This window comes from Copadichromis virginalis, linkage group LG11 (assembly GCF_057382275.1).
Source record: "Copadichromis virginalis isolate Kocher_CV1m ecotype Utaka linkage group LG11, C_Virginalis_male_GT1.1, whole genome shotgun sequence".
Lineage (NCBI taxonomy): Eukaryota > Metazoa > Chordata > Actinopteri > Cichliformes > Cichlidae > Copadichromis > Copadichromis virginalis.
Genome location: NC_140628.1, coordinates 28,506,600 through 28,521,931, shown reverse-complemented (window position 1 = coordinate 28,521,931; position 15,332 = coordinate 28,506,600). Strand labels below are relative to the sequence as shown.

At 39.2% G+C, this 15,332-nt stretch overlaps 2 protein-coding genes across 4 annotated transcripts; one reads left to right on the top strand and one right to left on the bottom strand.

Annotated features, from left to right (window-relative positions):
* Positions 1-1,397: 1,397 nt before the first annotated feature.
* LOC146698954 (cytochrome P450 4B1-like) lies at positions 1,398-11,140 on the bottom strand. 2 transcript variants are annotated; one of them, XM_085471855.1, is made up of 12 exons: positions 10,949-11,140; positions 9,328-9,472; positions 9,178-9,222; positions 8,958-9,085; positions 7,295-7,419; positions 7,032-7,186; positions 6,839-6,945; positions 5,666-5,856; positions 5,392-5,525; positions 3,688-3,752; positions 3,238-3,320; positions 1,398-2,468 (listed from the first exon to the last, which is right to left on the bottom strand). In XM_085471855.1, the coding sequence occupies exons 1-12, from the start codon at positions 11,138-11,140 to the stop codon at positions 2,297-2,299; spliced, it is 1,542 nt and encodes a 513-aa protein (XP_085327981.1). In that variant the 3' UTR covers positions 1,398-2,296. The 2 variants fall into 2 exon arrangements, with proteins under 2 accessions (XP_085327981.1, XP_085327982.1); XM_085471856.1 differs by lacking the exons at positions 1,398-2,468; positions 3,238-3,320; positions 3,688-3,752 and adding an exon at positions 3,847-4,170.
* A 345-nt stretch (positions 11,141-11,485) lies between these two features.
* Positions 11,486-15,204, top strand: LOC146698953 (uncharacterized). 2 transcript variants are annotated; one of them, XM_085471859.1, is made up of 7 exons: positions 11,486-12,459; positions 12,580-12,918; positions 13,028-13,309; positions 13,387-13,587; positions 13,670-13,780; positions 13,908-13,948; positions 14,057-15,204. In XM_085471859.1, exons 1-7 carry the CDS (start codon positions 12,321-12,323, stop codon positions 14,165-14,167), a joined length of 1,224 nt encoding a protein of 407 aa, XP_085327985.1. In that variant the 5' UTR covers positions 11,486-12,320; the 3' UTR covers positions 14,168-15,204. The 2 variants fall into 2 exon arrangements, with proteins under 2 accessions (XP_085327985.1, XP_085327984.1); XM_085471858.1 differs by having other exon boundaries at positions 13,670-13,948; positions 14,057-14,120.
* The last annotated feature ends 128 nt before the right edge of the window (positions 15,205-15,332 follow it).

Genomic DNA, 15,332 nt, shown 5'->3' with positions numbered 1-15,332 from the left:
CCACCTCAGCTGGCTCCTTTCGATGTGGAGCAGCAGCTGCTCTACTCTGAGCCCCTCCCGGATGGCCGAACTTCTCACCCTAAGGGAGAGGCCAGCCACCCTTCGGAGGAAGCTCATTTCTGCCGCTTGTATCCGCGATCTCGTTCTTTCGGTCACTACCCACAGCTCGTAGCCATAGGTGAGGGTAGGGACGTAGATCGACCGGTAAATTGAGAGCTTCGCTTTTACACTCAGCTCCCTCTTCACCACGACGGACCGGTGCAGCGTCCGCATTACTGCAGCTGCAGCCCCAATCCGTCTGTCGATCTCCGGCTCCCTTCTCCCATCACTCGCGAACAAGACCCCGAGATACTTGAACTCCTCCACTTGGGGCAGGAACTCATCCCCGACCCGGAGTGGGCACTCCACCCTTTTCCGGCTGAGAACCATGGCCTCAGATTTGGAGGTGCTGATCCTCATTCCCGCTGCTTCACACTCGGCTGCGAACCGCTCCAGTGCGACTATTTTATGGAATCTAAAATATAAAACATGTTTTAAGTTATTTCACACTTTTTTGTTTACTACATAATTCCTTGTGTTCATTCATAGTTTTGATGCCTTCAGTGAGAATCCAAAAAACACATGAAAATAAATAAAAACATGAAATGAGAAGGTGTGTCCAAACTTTTGACTGGTAGTGTGTGCGCCCTCACAGGAAACAGTAATCATTTTCAACGTTTTTCCCCCCAGTCTGCTTCCAAGGCCTGTCACTCTGGTGAAACTGCACTCACTAAAGCTGCAAATGTCTTATCTTACCTGCTGGATATCAGCGTGTTTTTGACAGCATATGCAGCACAGAGACCAGTGTACATTAACTCTTGGCAGCTAAAAACTGCGGTGTTAAATTTGGAATAACCTTTGTGTTTGTTCGACTGCTTTGATGCTCCCTCTTCTCTTCCTCTCAGGTCTCTCTGTTCCGGATCATCAACCATCCTGGGACCTCTTTCTCCCCCTTGGCTGTCAGTTACTGATGTTCGGATCTGGAGCTTTGTCCTCCAGCTTCTCTTATCTCCCTCTCTCCTCTGTATTTATGCTGTCCTTTTTGTGTCCCTTCTCTAGGTTTGTTTACACGTCGAGGCAACTGAATGTTGTTTTGTGTATTTTTTCCAGGTTGGATATCGACGAGATCATGGAGGGGGGACTTGAACTAGATGAAGTAGATGGTGTCAGAGATATGCTGACAACAAAGGCCGTACCATTTACCCAAGATCATTGCCCTGTGAGTGGCAGCCCTGCCCACAAGAGGATAGAAATGTCTCATCATTGGATTAATATGACCACTCAGAACAAGCTTGTATTGATTTCTGGTAACCTTCCCCTCTTAAAGGACAAGTGGACTCAAAGATATCAGTCAGAGGTAAAGGTTTTGTCATTTTTCTTACATTTAATTAACCATAAACAACACTACAGTGTGAATTTGCCTTGATATAAACTGATATTTCAGATTTACAATAAGCTGTATGTATGAGGAAAGACTCTAAATGCAATGCGAGTAATTTGATACATTGTCCACATTTTTAAGCATCAACTTTACAGTCTGCCTCTGTAAAATAAGGTTATATTCCAGAGATAAACTTTGATCATATATCTATGAATTGCTTTCATGCTGACTTTCCTTGCTTTTATAAGACTTCATATAAATGCACAAACATAGATAAATGATCTTCATTACAGGTCAAAGGGACCTCTTCTGTAAACAATAGAAGTAATTCGAAATATAAGCTCAATTAACCCTTTTTGTTTGGGTTTATCCTGAATACTAAAATACAGTGAAGAACTTGTTTTATCTTTTTCTGTTATTATTCTTTGGTGCAAACTGAGTGCTAATTTAATTTACAGCATAGCACCAGTTCTCTTCCTCTATTTAAAAATGGCCACAGTTGCTTGGTGTTTAAAATAGAAATATTAAGTGATGAGTGTAAAACTTAATATGGAAATGTAAGTTGTAATTACTAGAATTTTATCTACAACCTTACACTGCAAAAGTGCAATGCCATTTACTACAATTCTGTTATGTACTACTCGTAAAAAAAAAAGCAAATTCTAGTACTTTCTGCACAAGCTTCTCCTTTAGTGTTTTTGTGTAAAAAGCAGATTTTTTTCAACAAGTAATTTTTCCTAAAACATAAACTGCACGGCAGAGTTAATTAAATTTTATGTGAAAGCTCAGTTATATGGTAGAAGGTAGAATCAACATACTTTTTTTACTTTCTAAATAAAGTAATTTTGAGCAGTTCTTGCAGTTAGTGCACTTTAGCTAAGTCTCTAAAGGTTTGATCTTGATGTGGATGCCATTGAGTGAGCGGAGAACCAGTCGGGGGATGATCTTGGGTTTCATAGTGGGCTCCGCTATGAGCTGGTATCGCTTCAGTGTCAGAGCTGTCACCACTTTCATCTCATTCATAGCAAAGTTCTGACCGATGCAGTTTCTGCAAAATACATAAAATGTAAGAAATACACAAAGACCTGAAAAACAATTAAAATAATTTGATCCTTCTGAGATTTGGACATGCAGAAAATGGAAAGGAGGGATAAATATAGTATGTTATCTTTTAACATTCAGGTCCAAAGGTGCTTGTATTTTAAATGAGATCAATCTTAGATTACAGTGAGTTCCCCCTTTCCCCTACTTGCTCTAGCCCAGTGGTTCCCAAAGGGGGGCGGCACGGTATGAAAAAAACAAAACAAAGAATGCTTGGACACTGCTAGCATAATGGATAGGTTTTTGACAGGGCTCCCACACAAACGCAAAGCAGAGGATGAAGCATCGCCAAATATGGTTCCAAACCAACTTCCTTCCAAGCCAAAGACTAGAACATGGTAAATGGTAAATAGACTGGTTCTTATATAGCGCTTTTCTACTCTGAGCACCCAAAGCACTTTATACAACTCGTTCATTCACCCAATCACACACAAGCACTTTTCTAAGTTTTTCGTGCTATCTAACTATCATTCATACATACACATTCACACTCGGATGGATGCATCGGGGAGCAACCTGGGGTTGGTATCTTGCCCAAGGATATTTGGGTAAAACAATGGGGGGCCTAGCAACAAAAGTTTGGGAACCACTGCTCTAGCCCATCATAAAACCAGTTTGCTGATGGAAATGGGGTCAGTGCTAAGTTACACATTCACATACTTGAGACTACTACAAGCAGTCTCTATACAGTGATATAGTTTCAGGTGAGGACAAACCTTGGCCCAGCTGAGAAGGGCACAAACGCATGAGGGGATCTCTTAGCAATGTTCTCTGGTAGGAAACGCAGAGGATCAAAGACCTAATGTAATACAGGACAAAGAAAGAGAGCAGTGTTATGTGTATTACTTATTTTCTGAACCTCATCGCCCTTATCACTTGCGCAGAGAAAACTGATTTCTGACACATAATAAAGTAAGTCATTAAACCAGCTTGAATCTGTCCTGAGGTCCACTTTGGCACCAGGGACCTACCCACCTCAGCAAATACAGCACTAGTAATTAATTTAATGCACCAGTTTCATGATTGCTTCTTCAGTTATTTGATATATTGTATGCAGCCTTATGGGCAGAGTGCTGAAAACGTCACAATTTTATTTCGTCATAGATTCCTTTGATGATGTATTCCATGTAGTAAGTTGTGCTGGGAATAAAATTGTCTTTACTTACATTAGGGTTTTCCCAGACAGATGCATTCCTGTGAATTCCAAATACACCTATTCCAACAACAGAACCTACATTTGAAAGAAATGTGTACTTGGCTTATTATTATTAAAAGATTATAGGGTGTGTGTAGCTGAACATTATCTTTCAAACAAAACAAGCATACACCATATCGAAAAATTTATTGTGACACAACTCATAATTCAGATGCAGGGGTTTTAAGTCCAGTTGGCACAGATACATAAAATCAAGCAGCTAGCCATGCAGCGTGATCAAGTGTAAGTGGTATTATTGCAAACTGGAAATGTTTAGGAAGTATAGCAACTCAGCCATGAAGTGCCAGACCATGTAAAGTTGCAGAGTGAGTGTAGAAAAGTCCATGTTAGCGTGAACTACATTACCCAGCAGCTTTGCAGTCATGGGATTCATGGGACTCCTGAGCTAGATAGCCTGACTTAGTTCATGGGCTGATGAGAGACGAGGGGAGAGCTGCTGGGAAGAAAAGCAAATAGCCCCCCTGTGTTTGTTGTAAATGGTGTGTGTCACATAAACGTGAGTTTACATTTCATTTTTAAGATGTTTTACCCTGTGTGTATTTATTCTAGCTACCTTTGGCATATGTGCTAGTTATAGATAACTATGGTGGCCCAGCTATTGGATAGTTTCTGGCCTTGTTCCAGCTTTATTTGTTCCCTTTACCAATTAATGTGACATTGTACGCTGTAACATGGGTGTATTACGTAGTGGTAGAGGGCTGGCTACTGAACAACTGCCTCAATATAAATATTTCATCTCTTGTGTTGGAGTGCCATCTTGTGGCCCATTTTGGGTAGTGTTTTAATAAATGTGATTGCTCTTAAGAAGCAGTATCAGGTTGATGCACTGCCTTAGCAGATTTGTTGTGGAGGAATTTGTGGCCAGCTTTATTACCGTTTAATCTTAATTCATGTTCTAAAGTATTTCCTGTTCTTGATCGCAGAAACCACACCATATCACCCCTCCACATCCTCCTACACCATGTCATATCTCCTTGTACCATCAGTCTGAGTGTAAATAAACTCCACCTCTTACAATCTACTCCCTGGATGTCAGCCTCTCCTTCTGACCAAGGATAACTATTGTAGCAAAAACCAACATTAAACTGATGTGCACCATTCTGTACAGTGAGGTTGCAGAGTGCATAAAAATCTCCAACGCTCTGCTGACTCAGTAACTGCAGAGCTCTAAACCTCCTCTGGCATCAACATCAGCACAAAAACTGTGTGCCTGGAGCTTCATGGCTCATGGATTCCCATGGCTGAGCAGTTCCAGTGAGTGTAATGTGTAGGCGGCGGTGTACTTTCTGCCCATATATATGATAATAATCTGGTGCCAACATTTAAATACTTCCATTTGGAAAAATGAAGAACTGACAAAGCAATTACGCCACACGTTTAAGAGATTTATACTAGTTTATAGAAAAGATACTGTATGTGACAATACAATCAAATAATACCAATATACCCTTGTAGAATAATAAAGTAATAAGTAATAAGTCAATATAGGTCCTTTATTGAATCGTAAAGAAAAGTCATTTATGTATGTAAAGACAAACAACGTCGGTTAAGAGTTTGTGTTTACCATGTGGCATGAAATGATTCCAAAAGCATTATTAAGTGAAGACATTTAATGTTTACTCTTTGATAATAACAACAGAGTAAAATCACTGACCTGCAGGCACTGTTCTCCCATCACAAAAGGTTACAGTTTTGGTGGTTTTTCTGGCAATTCCTGGTACAGGGGGGTAAAGGCGGAGAGCTTCTTTTATGCACATTGTAGTGTATGGGATTTTACTGAGATCCTCCCTTAAAATGAGACCAACATGCAGTGTTAGTGAAGTCAACTAATAAGAAATCTTGTTTATATGTCTCCTAATAAAGTTTTGGTACCACAGAATGGCACCAACTTGTCTCCCTATTGCAATGTTGTCCTTTCATAAGCCTACCACTCCATGGTTTCCTTGTCATGCAAGGCCTCCATAATCTCCTTCCTACAAATCTTCTGATGTTCTGGGTTGCAGGCCAGACAGTAGAGGATGAAAGACAGGCCACTGGCTGTGGTGTCATGGCCCTCAAACATGAAGGTGTCCACTTCTGCCCGCATATCTTCATCTGACAGACCCTGCTGGTTCTCATCCTGGCGTTGAAATAAAGGATATTTACAGTTGATGAAAGACAGAATGGACTACACTATACTCTAACTGGGCTTCTCAATAAAAGTGCTTTGTTACTTTTGCTGCTCAGGCTCATTATATTACTTCATCACCCAACTTCAACTCAGCTTTAGCTGGATAACATTCATCCTTATACAGATACCTTTATAAAATTGGGGATTTATTCAGCAGCCAAGTATCAAGGTCCGCTGTTCTTCTTAAACCATATAAAGCACTAATTGTTTGTTTTTTAAGCAAACACCTGCCATGCAGTTAATTATTGATTTTAATTTTTCCTGCCAAGGACAACAATTTGCTATGATATACTCATAAAGGAAGGATTCTTTCTATTCTTTCATTATCGGTTGATTATATTAATATTATACAAATATTACACAATTATGTGTTTAAGTGATATAAATAAGATTTTTCAATTTGTGTGATTTTCAGTTAAAATGCACGAAAATAAAAAATTAATAAAAATTGGATCATTTTATGCGTTTTAATGTGTTTTAAACTGAACCCATGTCACGAAAGCTAAGTCTACTAAGAGAATAAACATGCTAGCTGAGACAGCCCCTACAAGCTGCCGTTTAGAGAAGTTTTTGGGAAAGAAACTGGGCAAAACACTAACCAGTGTTGATCATTCTCTACACAAAAGAGATTTTTTATTCAGGTTGCTGCTCACGAGAATGAAAAGGCTGATCATCGTCTTTGTGTCAGAGGACATTAACATGCAGCTTGGCAACAGCATGCATCTTTGCTTATTTGCTGCATGCATATGCTATTTCAGCTTTAGGCCAGTACTTCAGATATCTGACACGATCTCAAGTTGGCACTTGCCTTATTTTCTGTATGACCTTTATGCAGGAAAACCCCAGTTTGTGACTTGCCTATACATTAAGCAAATCCTACAATGGGAAATGTGTTGAAGTAAGAGGCTGAAACTGATGACACATAACATACTCTTGCAAAGAGAAGGATGTCCAGAAAGTCCAAATATCTCTTTGCCTGTATTTGTCCAAGCTCCTTCTCTTCCTTTAGTGCTTCTCGCCTCTTTCTTATAACTTCGTCTTTAGAAAAGAATATAAAATGTAAGCATTTGTAGATCTGACACTGATTTTTGGCAACGGTTCAGATGAATCAAAGCAAAGCTTACCTGTATGACTGAGGGCCACCTGACGTGCTTTTCTGTATCTGAAACCATGTGGGCTAAGGTGGAAAATGAGGTCACTGTGGTACGGAAACATTCTGAGCCGAAGGTCAATTAGAAAACTGAGGTCATAAACTGCTTTGATGTATGCATTTGTTCCACTGAAATGACAAAGGAGGCAAACATTAAATGCAGATTTACAACAACCAAAGACTCAACATAAAACTGACACTGTAAATGACTCTTTAAAAAGATTCATCTGGGCTCACCCCTCTGTCTGACAGTTGCTGTAGCAGCTGAAGGCACACTTCATAATGCTGTCCAGTGTCATGAGGCTCATGTGTTTAAACAATTCAAAAGGCTCATTTGTGCTTGCATAACTTTCCCACTTATCCTGCCAACAATGAGAGAACAGATGTGTCAGAAGAAAATTGTACATAGCATGATCAGCTACATGAAATGTGTTTTGTATTGATCACTAAGCAATCCACATGTCTACGTAACTTTTTACATGAACTCTTGTGTGATAAACTTATTTAGCAACTAACAGCTTCCTCTTTTCTAAGAACATACAGACTTAGAAAAGGGGAACCTCAGCTCTAAGTTCTTGGAATAACTTTGTTACCTTTGTACACACACAAGCTTGTATAAACAAAGAACGCAGACAGTGACAGAGCGCAAGTCCGTGAGTGCCTCTTGCGAGTACGAGCGCTCTGTGACCATCCTCGCGAGTAAAGACAACTGCAGTGTTTGTGTTTTCTAACTCAGGCGTCACAGCTGAAGAACTGTGGGGTGATTCTTAGAAATCCCCAGTCATTTAAATTGGTCCTTCGAGCTGGATAGATGAGTTGCTGGCTGTGTCGTAAGTACCCATCCTAATGTGTACCTCATGCATCCTGTTCTACGACCCTGAAGCCATCCTTCATGTGTTTCTTCAGTTTTTTTCATATCTGTCTCTTTCAACTTGAGTCAAAACGTGACCTAACTCCCTCCAATCTGTGTTTTCATTTCGTGCTACAGACACGCGTCGTTTTGGCATTCTACTCAGTTCCTGTACTTTTTCTGTTTGTATCACTGAGCACACAGCATTGCCACTTTTAGTTACATAGAGGTGCTGCAAGGTAAGCTTCTGTGGGCCTAATCTGTGAATTTGTGTGTCATATGAAGGATCTTTGTTTAAATCTTAGGGTGTTGTGATACTCATCAAAAGCAAGTGGTCGGGAGTCTGGTGGCAAATACTTCTCTGCCAACCTCTGTAGAGGCTCTAATGGTGGAAGGTCTAGAGTCTAATAGTAGTGGGACACTCCTTTTCCCGCACTGCTATAATTAATCTGTCCCTCTTCTTCTACCTCTTCATAGTTTAACATTAATTCTGCGTGCACGCCTTGTGGTCCTAGAACTACGCCAATTTTTAATTTTTCCATGCTGTCTCTCCCTAGGAGGTTGACTGGACAGGATGGATCGTATATACATTGGTTTTTACAGCTCTTGCCACTTTCTCTATGCACTAGCAGTAGCCCTTCTGTTAGAGATTTTACACTAGTGTGACCTGATGCAGACTTAACTATCAGGGTCTCTTTTGAAAATTTCAGGTTATTAGGTTTTTGATTTAGCACGGTTTTGCATGCACCTGTGTCGCATAACATAGTTACGTAAATTTTTAGTATGGGTCTCTCTCCTAACAGTGTAACTAGTTCATGCACGTTAAACACTTCTGTATCATCCTGTTTTTCCTCACTTCCTTGCTCTCTGTCTAGTCAATCTTCGTTCCTACCTTCTCTCTTAGAAATCCCCTGTCAAGATGTGATCTCTCTGCAGGATACAGACACTGCTCCTGCTTTACTTCTATGATATTTACTGACACGTGCTGACTAACACATCACGACTTTGATTTTATTTATCAATTATGCAACTAAATTGTCTTCAACGTACCAACATAGTCTCAGCAGACTCTGACATCAATTTTACGTATGGTTTCAAAACATCATAATGGAAACCTGGCGTTAAGAGCCTTCTTTGACGGAACCACTTCTGACCTTCTGACACCAACAACCCATTTCCTGAAGAACATGTGCATGAGTGAGGAAAGCAGCAAAACAAACAACTCTGCACTTTAACAAAATGCTGTAGAAGGGAGAAAAATGAACCTTACCAATCCAACCCTCCACAAAACGGTAGGCAAAATCATCTTTTGGCTCTGTTAGGAAACAAAACAAATAAAAATGGTGTTAGGGACCTTTAACTTTACTACACAGTTATAAATGTGCATCAACACAACAACTATGCAAAATATTTCTCATACCTGATGATGTCAGGATAGTTTTTGCATAATCTGGATGCTGAATAATGATGATACTGAGAAAGGGGCCAAACCAGATTGGGAAAACATATGAGTACTCCTGTCCCCATTTCACTACCTTGTCCATAACGGTCCCATCTTGTTTAAACTGAAAGAGAAAAAGTACAACTGAAACACATCACAGCAGGCAGACTTTACTCGTGTAAATTGTGTTGTTTGTCATCTGTGTGTGTCTCTGTTTGCAGAATGGTGTTCTCCAACATGGTGTGGTCTAGTGATGGGATTTCCGGCTCTTTTTAGAGATCCGGCTCTTTAGGTTCGGCTCACTAAAAAGAGCCGGCTCTTTCGGCTCCGAACCGGCTCTTCAGGTTGTTTTGTTGCTTTAATTAATTTATTATTAACAATAATATAAAATTATGCACAAAAGGAATTACTAACGTAAAAACAAGTGGTTTTATTTATATATGTTTATATATAAATATATGCGGTGGCCCCTAGAGACAAAACACGTACAAACTCCAAAACACATTTCTAGCATGAACTGAACTTCCAAAGCAGAGCTACTAGATCACTTAAATTACACAATTGAAAGCATGTGTGTATTGTTTGTGTATTTATACACAGGCACTCATATATATATTCAAATAATTTAAAAAAAAGTTCATTTACCTGTTATTACCACACACCAAATCCGGTCGTTGGTACTTGCTGGCTTGTGTAGCCACAAGATAACAAAGGCTCAACACTGCGCCCAGCATCCTGGAGCACTTCTGTTGTCTTTTGTACGTGTTTTGAGTTTTTATGTGCTTCTGAGTTTTTAAATGCTTCTGAGTTTTTACGTGCTTCGGAGTTTGTACGTGTTTTTACGTGTTTTGGAGTTTTTACGTGTTTTGGAGTTTGTACGTGTTTTTACGTGTTTTGGAGTTTGTACATGCTTCAGAGTTCGTACGTGATTTGAAGTTTGTATGTGCTTTGTCTCTAGGGGCCACCGTAAATATACTTTTATTTATTCACTCCACATAAAATGTAATAAATAAATCATATAATACAAAAATCAACTATTCACATTTCAAGTTTTAACTATTTAAATTTTCAGCTTTTTCCTTTCACAAATTTAAAGTGAAAAGAACAAAAAACACTGCAAACCACAACACAATTAAATATAAATTATAATATGAAAACTAAAAGAACATGCATATTCTCTGTCATATGGACCTGCATGAATAAACTTTCTCAATCCTTTATCATCTGCAACCGAAAATAGTTGTGGATGATTACTATACCTTTCTAATGTTGTTGTCCCTGCCTCTCTTTCTCTCTCTCTGGCTCTGTTCCTGTGCTACTGAGTGTAACTACCGCCCCTCCCCCCTCTGCCCAGCGTAAAGCACAAGGCTCGCGTGCAGAGTGAAGCGGAAAAAAAGTGCGAGAGAGAGGCTGAGAGAAAGAAAAAAAAAAAAAAAACAACCCACGTGACGGCTCGCGATAAGGAGCCGGCTCGCGTCGTTCACGTCAAAGAGCCGGCTCTAAGAGCCATTTCGTTCGCGAACGACCCATCACTAGTGTGGTCAGCTTTACTGGACGGTTACAGATGTTACAGCTGCTGCGAGTGTGTTGAGACAGTTACCTCCAGAACATGTCCAAACAGCCAGTGTGGCGGCGGCCCCGGAAAAGCTTGGAAGTTCCGCAGTGCTTCCCTTCTTTTCGCAAGTAGAATTGTTAATTTATAAACCACGACAAAAACACAGAGCACAACAAAGACGTAATGCATGTGAGGCCAGCCCAGCTGAAACTCCGCGAAAGTTTTAGTTAGTTTCATCTTGCAGGTGCAAGTGTCTTCCGCCTCCGCGTGCAGGAAAACCTCCCCAACAAAGCGCAAAAGGTGATCTGAGCTCACCTTTCTGATAAGAGCTGGAGGAAAAGCGATGTTTTCAGTGCTGTCTCCGGTAGGCGGGGAATTTGACAATCAATAAAACGCTGACTTCATGTCCTGACGGAACTGTTGGCGTTTTGAGCGCAGGAGTGCAACAGCAACATCATTACGGCGGAAAACGAGAACTGGGATGATGAAGATGCAAATATGGGAAGAGTATTGAATTAAAAAGTAGATTATGAAGAAGTGCGGTTAAAAAAATATTTACAAATTCTATCAAAAATAACTTTGTTTGTTAACCAAAATAATTTCTTCTTATGTAAAGTGAACATCACACGCAAAAATGTAGGTTTTCCTTTTGGCTATTCTGTTTGCCTGTCAAACACTTGTTCCTTCATATTGTTACTACATACATTGAGTTTATTTTAAGAAATATTGACACAATCAAATCCATTTAATTGACTTTATGATTAAAAAACTCAACAAGCAAGGAAATCCTTGACAACGCCTCTAACTTTATATTGTTAAATATAATCTGTGCAGATTATATTCATGTTTTTTTAAACGAATAAATACTCCAGATTACATATCATACTTAATTGCATGCTGATCTATGACAAATTAAGACACTTTAAAGTACTCAGCTCAGCACTTTTGGGGCGTTTATGATATTCATTAGAATTTAATCTCATTAATAAAAGTGTAATTGTGTTAGTTGTTGTACTTGGCAGCCAATAAGTTGGTTACAAGTGCTTTGTTTGCACATGAAGTCCAAACTCCAGTGAGTTTAACCGTACGATAAACTGTACAAACAGCTCAATCACAGTTTGGTTCAACCCTCACAAACATTATCTCAGCATAAAATACAATGTGAGAACATATTTGGCATCTATATATTAAAAAAGAAACTGGTTTGCGATGCACATTTTGTGTCTTAACACCCATACTAAATGTAAGAAGCAAATCATATGCCAGACCACATCAGAAAAACAGTGTGGGTGACAACCTTGCTAAATTTCCTCTGTACTGGCTGTTGGACCACTTCCGATGTGTCAGGCTCATTTAAGCTGTTAAGCTCAATCTAAAACCTTTTGCTGAGAGGCAGAGTTTGTGATCTGTGTTTTTTATGAGCAGTAATGGTACAGCCAGGATGCTTCATGTTGGGTTTTATTTCTGCGGGGACAGGAATTTCTCCCATATGAAACAGAAAGGCTTCATTTTCATCTTTTTACTTGTTTGGAACTTCTCTACTTTCTCAGGAAACAGTGAGTATCTGATCAAATCATTACTTAACTAAATTCATTATTCAAATTGCTTAATTAAATACAATGTATTTAAAATACAATTGATGAACTGACTTTTGAATATTTCATATATTTTTCAAGTGACTGTTAATTTAAATGAGCAACGTGATATTTTGCGAGTCGCAACACAACTTAATTTTTCGCTGGGATGTCGAGCTGTGATACCGTGTCAGCATTACATCCATCGATCAGACTCTTTCAAATGGTTTTACAAGAAGGACCATAGCAGTAAGCAGGTTCAGTTATTCTTCCAAGATAAGAGGGGAATGCAATATCAACAAATGTCCAATCCCAAATTGAGAATTGGATCCAATCATTCCTTGCTCATCAGCTCTTTTACCGAGGAGGATGAAGGTGTGTACTGGTGTGAAACTTGCCAAGAAACATGCCAAAAGTCCACTGACATCATAGTGAAGAAAGGTTTGTCCTGCTGTCATATTTTTCTCCGTTAAGTCAGAATCTACCTGTGCTTATGGTTTTTAAATTTGCCAAAGATAATTATCACAATCCTTTACCTCTCTTTTTTCAGAGACGTGGAAAGACGTCAATGAGACAGTTTACATTGTTGCTGGCAGCAGTTTTCAGCACACATGTTCAAGTAAACTTGATAAAATAAACTTTTGGACTTTTGAAGCAACGACTGCTGTTGGGAAATCAGAAGTAAGAGCAACAACAGACAATTTGACTTTCAACAAGTCTATATATATTGGAAATGTCAGAAGAGAAGATGCTGGGAAATATACCTGCTGGATGAGTAGCTGTGTCGGACACAGTATTAAGCGAGTCACTATCAATTTGTGTGTAGTTACAGGTGAGAAACTAACACACAAACATCATTGTTTCATGATAGAAGATAACCTGATGTAACCTTTTGATCTTTACTTACAGTATATGACAGTAAGGATTCATCTGCATCTTGCGCTGTGACGTGCGGCATGAAATCAAATAATCCAAACAGAACTTCAACTACATCTGTGCCTGTACATCCACACGGGTCCCTAAAGTGCAATATAGATTCAGTGTTTGATGGATACACTACAGTTACTAAGAGTCCCACATTTAGCACAAACGCATTTAGCACAACAACAGGTGGGTGTTTAGCCATATGCTGTTTGTGAACCTTTTTCACCCGAATCAAAGAAATATTAATATTTAGCTTTTGGTTTAACAGGTTTTCAAAAAGAGCCTGAAGACTGGATCCCACTTATTTGTGGTATATCAGTATCATATGTCATTTTAATGGCACTTTTAATTTTCTGGTTGAAATCAAGATTACATTCAGGTAGGCTATGCAGCTGCGCCTCACTTCCACTTCCTTTGTATTTTATTGTTTTGTTTTTTTCTTATGGTTTGCTTGAAAAACTTTCCCCTCTGATTCTGAATATGCTTCTGCTTCTGTCTCACCAAAGCATTTCCTGTTCAAATTTGTTGCTGTGGCTTGAATAGCAGGGTAAGTGTCTGTGCTGACATCGAGGTGTAACCTAAAACCCTCATGCAGAAATGAAGTCTGTGCGTGTTGCTTTGTCTGGGTAATGAAATGTATTGCTTTTTACTGCAGGTGGAAGAAGAGTCTTCAGTGGTTTATTCATCAATTATCATCAGGACACCGGGCAAAAGAATTAATCACATGACCTCTAGTGATTGTGTTTATTGTGAAATAAAAGTATAGAGAAAAAAGTCCAGGATAAGTGCAGTCACTTTTATTTATATATAACTGAACTTTTACCTAATTTTCTGAAGGCAGGGCGGGTGTTTTAAAGTACATGGATCAAGATAATTTTAATGAGAAACTTTGAGTGTGATACAGATGTTATGTAACAACATTTTTTGTTGTTGTTGTTGTTGCTCAGTACAGAGGTGAGGTCCATTCATGAACTGCATGAAAGCACAGTTTCTGATTACCTTGCAGATCAAGTTAAGATAAAACAAATGTAGGTAAAGAAGTAATGTTGACCTCAATATTCTACGGCAATTAAATGCTGCTTTCACAAAGAGGAACGTTATTAGGTACATTAATTTAGTCGAGCTCAGCAATTAAAACAAATTTACAAACAATTTCTATTTTTTTTGTTAAAAGAAAAAATACTTTTTACACTAAATTTTTTTTACAGCTGTATTTTGTCTTGCAGTTTTAGGTTTTATATAATCACCATATAAAATATAACCGCAGTAAAAAAGCATCTAAGCAAAAGGTTGCATAAAGAAGGCTGTTAAAAGTGTTAAAACCCCAGCAGTACTGCGTCTGCAGTGTTAATCAATAATGATCATCAGTGATAGCAAAACAATAACACCCTGCAGACAAAAGGTTATAGTATGATTATTACTGATTATTACTCCGAATAGCCTATGTGAGTACCTCACCCACTTTTTTTATACACCACAACACCAACCCACAGAGACAGACAGGACAAGACACGCAGGACAAACCACTGCATCACGATCTGTCATTGGTGGCGGTGTGCACAGCTCTAATGAAAACAAACCCAAATAAGGCAGCTGGTCCAAATAATATCCTCAGGCATGCACTCAGGGTCTGCTCATCAGAGCTGGATGGTGTATTCATAGACATACAATCTGCCCATCCTTTAAGTCCATTACCAGTGTGGCCCTCTCCAAGAAACATACTGCCACATGCTTAAATGACCATCATTCTTTTGGACTAACATCAATTGTGATGAAGTGTTTTGAAAGGATCAAAAAGACTGTCCTGGCCACCTTGGACTCTTTACTTTATGCACATGCATACAGAATCAGTCCACTAGAAGGTAGTAACACATCTGTGAAAATGCTGTTAGTTGACTGAAGCTGCATTTAATGCTGCAGACTCTCTGAGA